This window comes from Typopeltis vanoorti, chromosome 8 (assembly GCF_054136105.1).
Source record: "Typopeltis vanoorti isolate ZY-2024b chromosome 8, IOZ_Tvanoo_1.0, whole genome shotgun sequence".
Lineage (NCBI taxonomy): Eukaryota > Metazoa > Arthropoda > Arachnida > Uropygi > Thelyphonidae > Typopeltis > Typopeltis vanoorti.
The window spans coordinates 8,300,835-8,313,114 of NC_143556.1; the positions used below are offsets into that span (position 1 = coordinate 8,300,835).

Genomic DNA, 12,280 nt, shown 5'->3' on the forward strand with positions numbered 1-12,280 from the left:
TTTGCCAAACCTTTCTCTTCAATGGTTTCAATGCCAAAAAGATGACAAGACTGGAAAAATTTGTATCAAGATTAGAGCATGACATAAGTGGACCTCAACTAAAGTGCTATAAAATCATTAAAAAAAATTTACTCAAGAAACAAAAGGATAATCTACAATCAGAAGGTCCCTCCACAAAAGAATGGATCAATCACTGCACTAAGCTTCTAAACAATAATCAAATTGAAGTAAAACAAGTAATAAGTCAAGAAACAAATGAAGAACCAATACACTTAAATGATCTAAAGAAAATATTGGAAAAACTAAAAAATAGAAAAGCTACAGCAAAAGACGGAAAAAATTAAGAACTATACAAATACAATTCTAAACCATTTCATTTACGATTAAATTCTTAAACAGAATATGGGAAGAGGGAAATATCCCACAAGACAGCAATAGTTATAAACATATTCAAAAAAATGAAACAAACGATCGCAGAAACTACAGAGGAACATCCTTATTAAATACATGCTATAAAATATATCCAGATATAATTAAAAGTAAATTAACACCATGGACTGAGGAAATTATTGGAGAAGAGCAATGCAGCTTTAGAAAAGGAAGATCCTCACAGATCCCACATTTACACTAAAACAAATTATAGAAAAAAAAATAATAGAATTTAATTTAATCCAGTAAGGCCACAACTTATGTGGCCTTACTAGATTATGAGAAAGGATACGATCAAGTCAACAGAACAAAATTAATCAATATACTGTATGAATTGAAAGCTCCACCTCAAACCACAAAAGCAATAGCAAATAAATGGAAGAAAGCTAAATTAAAATTAAAATTAATAAAGAAACAACCGAAAAAATTAAAACCAATTGAGGTCTCATTGAAGGCAGTGGATTATCACCAATATTGAAGAGAACAAAATCATAGGAATTAAAGAAGGAAATAAAGAATTAACCAGCCTTTTGTATGCTGACGATCAAGTTATTTTTGCTGAAAATGAAGACCAATTACAGAAACATCTTCACGTGATGAACAAAACAATAGAACAGCATGAAATGAAAATCTCAATAAATAAAACAAAATTAATAACATTTCAAGGTAAAGAAATTAAAAGATGCAAACTAGTCATCCACAACAAAGTAATAGAACAAGTGAACAAATTTAAATATCTAGGAAATTACATAAGCCTCAATGGAGAAATCAACATTGCATATAAAAATTAAAAATTCCTAGCAATCACTGGAGCTTTGAATACACTTTAGTAAACATATGTCTAAAACAATCCAAATAAAACTATATAAAATAATAGCCAAACCAATTCTAAAATATGGCAGTGAAACATGGACTTGGGAAGAACGAGATAAGAGACAAGTGGAAGCTGCAGAAATGAAGTTCCTAAGACCGCTCGCAGGCTACAAAAGAATAGACAAGATAAGAAATGACAAAATAAGAAAACAGTTATCCATAATTAACATAACAGAAAACATCACGAACTATAGAAAGGACTGGAAAAACCACACAGAAAAAAATGAATGAGGAGAGATGGCCAAATATTGCCTGGAAATATAAACCAAAGGGACACCGATCAAAAGGAAGACCCAGGAGGAGATGGGCAGAAGACTTTTTAAACCCTTGAAAACGTTACAGGCAAACAATTGGTTAATACGGGAAGCCAAGAAGAAGATTATTATTATTATTATTAAAGAACTTCAAAAGATTATTTAGATTATCAGGATATTTCCATGGTATAATCAGGATATACCCAGTTTGGCTAGATAGATCTGGTTCGAATCCCATCTAGGACAAGAAAAAATCTTTACTTGTGCTTCATCTTTGAAGGTGAATTAAAAAATTGGGGTTTCCCTCGAAAAAAAAAAAAAACAATCCAAACCATATCTCTTGCTAAATGTTTGCAAGAGATATGGTTTGGATTTTTTATTCTCGCTTTTACTCCTTTGTTGAATTTAAAAATAGAAATTTAGAAATTACACCGCGTTAATTGATTAACACGGTATAATGAATATTTAATATAAATTTAAAATATTTTTTATTCAATTATAACTTATATTTAAACTTAAAACTGCAAATATTTTCAAAATATAGTATTTTTTGTGGTTATAATTTCGGTATAGATGTTTTTATATAGGGAGGAACGTCTCTGAAAGTTTTGTGTATTCCATTTATGGATTACACTTTTCCTTCTTAGTTGTATAAATAAACTAAATAATCTTCTATAGGCTTTTCTTTGTAGTCTATTTCTGTGAGTGTGTGAATGAATAAAGAAGCAGAAAGAAGATCTCTTTCAGGATTTCTATCGCGTGACTAATTTATTGTAATGTCTCATATCGGCGTCCCACACACACGAACGACTTCAACAGTGCGTGTACACAAATAGAGGAAAGCGTCACGAAAAAATTGCGCAAATATTACTCCTTGAATGTAACAACTTTACATTCGGTGACTGTATATTTCTCAATGTCACAAGTTTCATAGATTGTCGCTATTTTTAAGATATCGAAGCGCTGATTGCTACGATAAATAAAGCTATCTGATAGAAAAGCCACTGCTGATTGTCGCGTAGTTCAACGCAGGACGTTTCATCGGAGTGCGAAGCGAACGAAGAGAAGATGAAGCCCCCGTTTGCTTTATTTGTACCCTTTCTATTTATGTTATTCCACTGTGATGAAGTAAAGAGTGATGAAAATATTGAAATTGCTCGCAATCTACAGGAAGTGAAAATGCGTCTGGCAGGTATCCAAGCTTTAATTCCCTATGCAGCACTAAACCAACGATACGCAACCAGTGATCCATCGGCATCTTCTTCTCAAGACATTATAACTCTCGATCCTGAATTAAGAAACGTGGACGTCCTTTTAGACACAATTGAGGAGCTGTACAGCGTTCTTGATTCAGAGCCAGACAACTCGAGTTTTCCTGAGACCAAACGCTGCTTAGAAGATATTTACTACATGGCAAACAGTGGTCACTGGATGGAACTTCTAAAACGTAAGTATATGATTTGTTGTTGTTATTATTATTGCGTGATACTTTGAAGGAGTCCAAGGACTCGTCGTGGGAGGTTACCTACTCTACAACACTCTCCGTCTCTACCACTTAATTCACCAAATCCACAAACTACAGCAAACCGCCACTACCATCATTACCTGCACCCACGCCATCTACTGTCCACCACCACCACCACCACCTTGCCGATTTGTGTGTAATAATGACAGTTTTTGTCACGCTGTGTACTTTGTCACACAGTGTTGTAATAGTTATTATTACAGCAACGTGCTTTTTCTCTACTAAATACCGATATTTCTTTATCGATTATCGATTATCATTTGTCAAAAGTCCATTGTGACAACACGCACGCCCCTGCACTTGACACTGAGAGAGAGAGAGAGAGATGAAGAATAGGCGCGCGCACACACACACACACACACACATAGATAAACAATGATAAATAATATTGTGAGTTTGTAATTACTGACGAAACAATTAGGGAGGCTATGAGGCCAATGGATCATGCCTATTAATTGCATGTTTCTTTCTGGCAGGTTTGCCTGTTTTACGGATAAAAAAATCCGGTTTGTTTCCTGAAGAAAAAAATCTCCGTATATCATCGGGTGATTGATCTTCTACTGAAAAGTTCTGAATAAAGTTCTTCGCTCCCTAGATAAGATTCGAATCCACGTCTTTTCATTCAAAAGGCATCTTCGAAACCGACTGAGCTTTTGAAAACAAAACATACAATTTAAAAAAAAAAAATGCATGTTTATAAGCTACGAAAAAAATATAAACGCCAAACATCAATATTAGAGCAGATATTAATGTAGCAATACAAATATGAATAGTATAAAAAATTCCATCATAATTATTTTTTTGATTTCAGCAATGATCATTATAATGCAGGAATGTTGAACTGTAGGCTACCCACTCCTGCCTTTTAATATACGAAACATTTTACATATGTCGAGTACATTCTATCTTTCAGCACAGCTTTTGTATGCATCTGAATGTACCTACCGATATGAAACTCTTCATATATATATATATATATTTTTTTTTTTTTTTTCTCGCTATTATGGTTGTTGACCCAATAAACGTTTTTGATTCCCGAAGACGGTGACAGTTGCTAGTAAAGTACTAAACGCTACGAATCGCATTCCTTTCGTTCTAGTTTACATATGAGATTAAGATTCGAACCCAGGTCATTCCAACGAAAAAGTGTTGTTGATACCAACTGAGCTAAAGAAGTTGGTCTATTTTGAAGTGTATTATACACAATCAAGGCAAGAACATTAAATAGACGAATATTTTTCGCTTTAAATGCGACCATCATTTCATAATAACTATTATGTTGTAGCACTTTCTATCATTTTCTGCAATGGTAATCCCTTTGCCGCTATGGTGTAGTCGTAAAGTGCGCTTTATGTTAAATCCTTCCTCAACGTGACAAGAAAAAAAGTTTAGCACGAAATAACGTTGTATTGCTGGACAATGTTGCTTCGTTCCACGTGACCAATACGGCTTAATAAGTTACGTCAAGTGTCGACTGTTCGTTCAGCTGTACTCTTTGCCGTTGATAATCCTGAGCAACGAAGTAATGTTCAATTGTATCCTCAGCGGTGAGTAAGCTCTGTGGTGGTGTCATGTGATAACAATAAGAATTTCTGCATTTGAACACTGCACTTTGAAATCGATCACGCACGATGGAAAAGGATGGTTTCAATCATTTACTATTGGAACTATCAATAAACTCTTTATTTCTTAAAATGACCAATATTAGATGACTGAAGCAAGGCAAATTATTCAGCAAACAAAACAATTATAAAAATCATAATCAACGAATCTTTCAAATAAACGAATACAACATCTTTCTGAATGATATTATGTCACATCAATTAGATAAATTACTTAAATCCTTCCTCCGCACTGACATTATCTCTTCGTTGAATTCCATCACAGTTTTCTGACTTGCTTGGGTAAGCATCTCCGCAGCTACCACGATTCCCCTATCCTCCCAAGACATGGAATCATCAATCTAACTAACCTTTCTCCTACCTCTGTACTCTCACAGCATATTGATTGCACACCTAATCTACTGAATCAGAAAAGGCTGAACTGCGATGTATTCCTATATCTATAAACGGAGTCTTCCAGCATTGCCCCTTTAGAATTGCTAACTTACATTGCTATACCAAAGCAACTGATTATTGCCCTGAAGAAATTCATTAAACTTTGGAACGGACAAAGCTTTTATACCTTTTTTTGGTTTTCACTGTGACATTGCAACAAATATTAAAACAGCATTTTTGTTCTTGCCTTTGTCTCTTCATATATAAAAACGCAAATAATATGCAAATGTTCTTTGTCATCATGGTTCGATTTTTTTTTTCCCAATTAATTTGCTTTATGGGACTTTTCGTTTTTTGGGAATTATTCGACTTCGAGGACTCCTGATTTGCTGAAACTACCAAAGCGAAGATTTTGGTAGTTGGTAATGCAAATAATAATAATAATAATTATCATTATTATTTTTATCATCATCATCATCATCAGTAGTAGTAGTAGTATTTTACATTAAGTATATCATTCTGCATTGCTAGGAGAAATGTTATAATATCTGTGAAGTGAAATTGGATGGATAGCCTCTGAAGAGATGAAGCCCTTTGATTGGAAAGACCTGGTTGTTCAAATCCCGTTTAGAAATGTAAGTTCTAAGGGTGGTTCTTTCAGCTGAAGGCCATTATCGGCTGTAAGGATTTTTCTTATTGAAAAGTCGGATTCTTCCATCAGTCGCAAAAAATAAACACGCCAGAAGAATAAACGCCATTAACAGATGCTAATACGTGCATTTACAGCCTTGCTTCAGCGACAGTACAAAATAACCCTGTTCCATTATCCGAAAATTTCCTTGTAACAAGGATGTTTTCTGAAAGATAAGAGAGTGAGAGAGAAATAATGAAATATGGAAGAGGCGATAATTCTGACAGGCATGTTCCAGTAAGAACTTCTGTCGGTGTGTGTATTTATATATCATCATCATCATCATTAAGTTCCTGATATTCACCCTCAGAGGAATATACTGAATATTATAATAGTACTACATGAAAAAAGCACATTATTACCAACTCCCTATCGAAAATGTTCCTCCAAATTAATCATTTGTCTGCTACGACTCCAATATTGTGAGATCTTATATTTGAGTGTTCCAATGCACTTGTTTCTGTATCCGTCTATCTAGATCATAGTCTTTCTATGGATTTTTTCCTACCAACCTGGAAAAGAACACTTGTTTTGCTAATCTTTCCTCGCCCATTCTGCTTAAGTGACCATACCACCTGAGATTAACTCTGCTAACACATTCCTGGATGCTAACAATGTCAAGTTCTTTCCTAATAGCCTTGTTTTAGTATGATACTGTCATGGATGGCATCTGTTCACTCTCCTAATCTTTCTCAAAACTGTCATATCTGTGGTCTCCAGTATGACAGTATGACAAGCAGTTGATTACACCACTATTAGTGGCGTAATAATCAACTGCTTTTTATTTCCAACCCAGCTCTCGGATTTATATGTTAAAATTGGTTTCAACACTGTCTTGTATACTGCTCATTTAGTGTTTTAAATTATTTCTCTCCTATTCTAGTTGACTTCCTACCTTGGTGGTCCTTTTCCATTTAATTTAATTCACTAAAAACTGTGCCTAAACAGCTGAAATGTTTCACTTGTTGTATAGATTCTCCATTGAGGATGCAGTTGATGGTTTCAATAATACTGCCTGCTTTCACTTGCAGATTTTCGTACCAAATAAGGAACACTAGACTTGTGCTGCGCTTATTTTTGAGCATAAACATCGTCGGCATAAAGTAAAAAATGAGATTAACACTCAAATTTCGATATTATGTTTAATGTTACTTTTCTTCATAATGTGATCCATAAATTTTGAGATTTAAAAAACACTTAAGTTCCAGTAATTGTAATGATATCAAAGCAACGTGCCTACAGGAAACGAACAGACATAATCATTGCCCAACTTGTAGAGCATCTGGGTTCGAACTTTAAACGGATCATTCATATTGCACTATGCAATAAATAAATAAGATTTAGCTTGCACAAACTGTTGTATCATCTTAGAAATATTGTCTCGGAGAACTTCATATAAAACTATTTTTTCTCTTTTGTTCATTCTACAATAGCACAACTAAACTTATTTTTTATCACTTATTATCATTATTGTCCGCGCGGGTAGCACAGTAGCTATGCGCTTCGCAACCATGTACCTGGGGAATGAGTGTCCTAGGTTCGATTTCCGTCGGAGACGTGAGGAGCTCAACGTTCTTCCTCAGCCATAGCCAAGTTAGACGGTCTTGGACGTGGGCAGTAGGGTTTTTCTCCCCAGTTTAGCTGGGTTTTTTCCATCCCGCAAGCAGGCAAACCGGCCCCGTGAACACATAAGGACTACAGCCATGAAAACCTCTATTAGGGATGCAGCAGAGGAGTGACGTACCGGCTGAATTATTTCGAGGGGAATCCTTATTAGGAGGAGACCCAACCCGTCCGAATCAGATGGAAAAGAGAGATAGATAGATAGATTATCATTATTTATTCACGCAATCAAAAATGATACATTGCGATTTATATTATATCCAAGAATATAAGAATCGTTTGTTAGCGTCATAAAATACAGGCTGTTTTAATAATGCCAATTTTTGTAAACCATCATCAAATTCCTGATACGTTGTACAAGATACTAAGAGTATTACAGGAGAAATTTCCATCATTACTAATTTCTTATCGACAATTTTCCACCAAAATAATTTGTTATCAAGTATAATGAAGAGGCAAGTATAAGAGTAATTAAGAAAGATTAAGTTTTGTAAATTCATCTAGTAGGAAGATAAGAAAAGTATTAGAAGACGTTGTATTGTAATTATTCAACGTCTTCTAATACTGTTCTTATCTTCCTACTAGATTAATTTACAAAACTTAATCTTTCTTAATTACTCTTATACTTGCCTCTTCATATATCAATCATATTAAAATGTATGATTTACTGTGATAAACAGTGTCGGTATTAATTTTATTTCTAGGTCATTAGTCTTCTGACTTATCCTGCGAGGGCAAAGTCGTACAGACTACAATATACATCATCCTCTGCCGTGAAAACATTTTAAACTCTGCAATGTTCACCACCCATTCTGATAAGGCATTCTGCTCATTCACCACTCACTGTAGAAAAAGTCTTTTCACTTCCATGCTCACATGACTCAAAACTCTTATACAGTCTCCCGGGATAACCTGTCGCTCTCCGACTACCTATTACCCTATGCAGTATCTGATAGACTCCTCACCAACTTTTATATCTCACTCATATCATCACTTCGCTTATCTACCAAGTTCTGCAGAGGATATTTCCATAATCTATCATTGTACTCAACATTCTAGAGTCCTGAGACAGTCTTATTTACTTACCTCTGAATTCTGTGATGCTTCCTTATCACCACATAAATATCTATGTAGAAGGATCTATAAGCGATATTCAGATTTGGCTTCATTAATGCTTTATACAATGGAACTAGAGATTTTAAGGAAACGCCTTATAGACATTATTATCAATTAAATAATAGTTATCAAGTATAATGAAAAAAATATACATAATTTATTATTCTTAAATATTTTTTCCTTGGTTTAAGGACATCGCCAGCTAGAATAAGTTCTGCTAATAATAATCAAAACTTCCACGAATCACGTAACCTGTGTTTAATACTATGTCACAGCTGGATAAACAGAAGAAGACACTATTCCAGTTCGACGTAAACAGCGGTTAGTTTTTTCAATTCAATATACCGAATTGCAAATATATTAAATATTTAATTCAATTCAGTCTACTGAATTACGGTTTTATTAATTATTGAAGGTAATATATTCAATTGAGTTACATAAATTAATAAAAACATATAAGAACAGTTAATCGTTACTCCCCCGAAACTTTAAAATAAGCATGCAGTCAGACAGATTGAGATTCGGACTCAGTCTTAGAGTTTCACATTTGTTCAAAGAACATACGATAAAATTTAAATCCATTTTGGTTTGATTTCAGCGAACTCTGTGGCCAGTGTCAATGGTATGGAGAGGAAGGTCAGAATTTTCAGCTCCCAAGAATATGATGCGACACTGTACGCCTCGATTCTAATCTTAGCAGAACGGCATGTCGGTCCGAAATAAAGTCCAAAATCAGACAAGAGCAGAGGTAGTAAATGATTATTGGAGGATTATATAAAAAAGGTTTCCAAAATGGTCTGAAGCCAGTGGTGCATAGATTGAACTGATGTAGAACCGCCCTATTTATTCTTTCTTTTAAAGTGGAGTATGAAGACTTTTCAGCATCAGAATACAGTCTCGCTGGCAGTAATATTTATTGATAATCATTTGAATAGGAACCTCTTTATATCCGTTAGAAACCATGGTAATTTTATCTTCTTTGGTCTTCCAACAGAAGGGAATTAGTTGAACAGCCGGAATGAGCTCACTGTATGAGTTTTGATTATACCTATCTTCTATGATGGATGATGGTGTGAGGACAGGTGGATGTATACCATGAAGGAACGTTTTCGATGAATATTACCTGTAGAGATCGGATTAGTAAAGTGTCCGGAAAGGGAAGGCTGTTGATGGATTCACGTTCAACAGGGAATTCCACATGGGAGTTCATGTGGTTTATTCCAGAATTGTAACAATTTCGATTTCTGACTGACCAGACTGCGAAAACGTCATCTACAAAATGAATCTGGATGCAAGGTCAAGGAAAAATTGTACTGAAGACGTTGACTTATCAGATATTTCATGAAATAATCCACCTAGTGAGAGGGCACTATTATGGGACTACCCATAGCGATACTTATTCCCCCCCCCCTTTATTCTGCCAGATGAAATAGCCTACACTGATGAAGAACTTGAATAAATTAGCAATATTCTCAGACTCAGAAAAATTATTTTAACAACTGAAGAGTTTCTCGAACTGGTATGTTGGTGAAGGGAAGCTTCATCAAAAGAAATAATTATGTTTAATTTTTATCTTTGAAATTAATGCTGTTTTTAATATAACTACAGCAGCTAGTAAGGTTTCGAAGGAGATTAGAAAAATATTTAGCATGACGATACATAGGAGAATCAATACAATCAACCAACAGAACGTAATAGATAACCATCTTTGTGAACCTTAGGAAGTCCATAAATATGGCATGAACATGATTAATAACGTAATTTTGCAATAGGGGATGTATCTTAAGATTGGTCTGGTAATTCGTTTAGTTGGTTTAATGGACTTTAGTACGATATCTACTAATTACACTGTCAGTAGATCTACCAATTCAAAAGCATACAAGAACAAGGGTTTATAAAATTCGGGAAGGACTCTCTTTGCTGTACTGAATTGAATTATGGATCACAAAAACTTCAGAAGAAACAGGAATGGAAACTGGAGAGATGACGTTCATACAAAGAACAGCAAGCTATACTCTCCAGAAAAAAGAAAAGAGTACAGATATACGTAAAGAACTAAAACTAGACTCCATATTGAAAAAAAAACATATGAATACCTTAAAGTGGATTGAGCATATAAAAAGAACGAACAGTTCCAGACTACCCATAAAGATACATCGATGCTACCCAGTTGGAGGACATAGAAGTCAAAGACGATCAAGAAGAAGATGAATTGAAACTCGAACAGGCCAGTGGGCCTAAATTCCTGAAAGGATGAAGATAATGATGTAGATCCATCACAGAATAAAATATTGAGTTTACAATTATATCCTGTGGTATTAATCCGACCAATGGCATTTGCTTTATCACTTCTGATTATTATTATTATTATTATTATTATTATTATTATTATTATTATTATTATTATTATATAAGGTGCTTCCATGGAGTCCAAAGACTCATCGCAGAAGACCCAACATTGACATACTAACCGTTATTCACACAATACGTATTTCCCCTTAAACTCATTCACAGATGAAGCATTCACAACTACCTCTGGCAACTCATTCCACCCATTTATAACCCTCTAAACAAAAAATCTAGTCCTAACACCCTTGATAACCACATTCTTACACAATCTCCAGGGATGACCCCTCATTCTCTCTCCCTTCCTGCATTGGTCTTACAAAATTTATCAGTATCAATCCTATAAAACCCTTTTAATAATTTATATGCCTCTATCATATCTCCTCGTAGGAGACATCCCACAGGCCTGCAAGAATTACAATTAAGGTTGGTTAATTTTCGTAGGCCGCCTCTGAATCTTCTCCACCATTTCCACATCACCAAGAAATCCAGGTGACTAGATCTGTGTGCACAATAGTCCAAATGAGGTCTTATTAATGCCTTATAAAGTGGGACAATCACTTCCTTATCCCTGCTTGTTAGTGTGTTCTTCAATAACCATGTAATCTGATGTGAAGTTTTGGGAATTCCCAATATGCCCTCGAAACTTAAGTTCTCTGTTCACAATAACTCCCACGTCCCTAGCCTCATCAACATCTTGCAGTTCAGTTCCATTAATATAGTAAACAGCATGTGATCTCATCCTTCCGAAGTGCATAACCTTACACTTGGCCACATTAAACTGGCAGACATTTAATTTAGCCCAAACCGTCAGCCTATTTAAGCCATCTTGCACGATATCCACATCATCTGAATTAACTTTCGCTCTTTCCAGTTTTGCATCATCAGCAAACAAGTGGATACCTCCTTTCAAAGTATTCCCAATATCATTAATGTACAAATTAAATAATAGAGGACCAAACACTGAGCCTTGAGGCACACAACTACTCACCTGCCTTCTCCTGGACTCTGCTCCACCATAAACAACTCTTTGTTATCTATCCACTAGCCACCCTCTAATCCAAATCACTAGCTTCGGATCCATACCCATTTGCTCCAATTTATGCAACAGAGTTCCATGCGGAATCTTGTCAAATGCCTTTGCAAAGTTCAACAGGATCACTGAAAAAGGGTTTCCTTTACCCAACTCCATTGTTACTTTATTATAGAAAATGAGCAAATTGCTAAAGCAAGATCTACCCGTGTTGCCCCTTATAAAGTACTGAATTCTATTTTTATCAATTTCTCCAGAACCTTAACCACCACTCTTGATATACTGATTGGTCTATAATTTGCTACCTCAGTCCTGGAACCCCCCCCTTATGTAGGGGAATAATTTTCCCCTCTTTCCACTCCATTTTTACAATATACTTGCTGTGGCGTAAAA

The 12,280-nt window shown here is 35.1% G+C and overlaps 1 protein-coding gene across 1 annotated transcript in view; it reads left to right on the plus strand.

Moving 5' to 3' along the window:
* Positions 1-2,597: 2,597 nt before the first annotated feature.
* The window catches only part of LOC150103712 (nose resistant to fluoxetine protein 6-like), a 308,906-nt gene continuing 299,223 nt past the window's right edge, over positions 2,598-12,280 (plus strand). Inside the window, exon 1 of the mRNA XM_090396914.1 lies at positions 2,598-3,003. Within this exon, the coding sequence (XP_090253040.1) occupies positions 2,625-3,003 (379 nt within the window). The 5' untranslated portion in view covers positions 2,598-2,624. The remainder of the gene's footprint in view (positions 3,004-12,280) is intronic.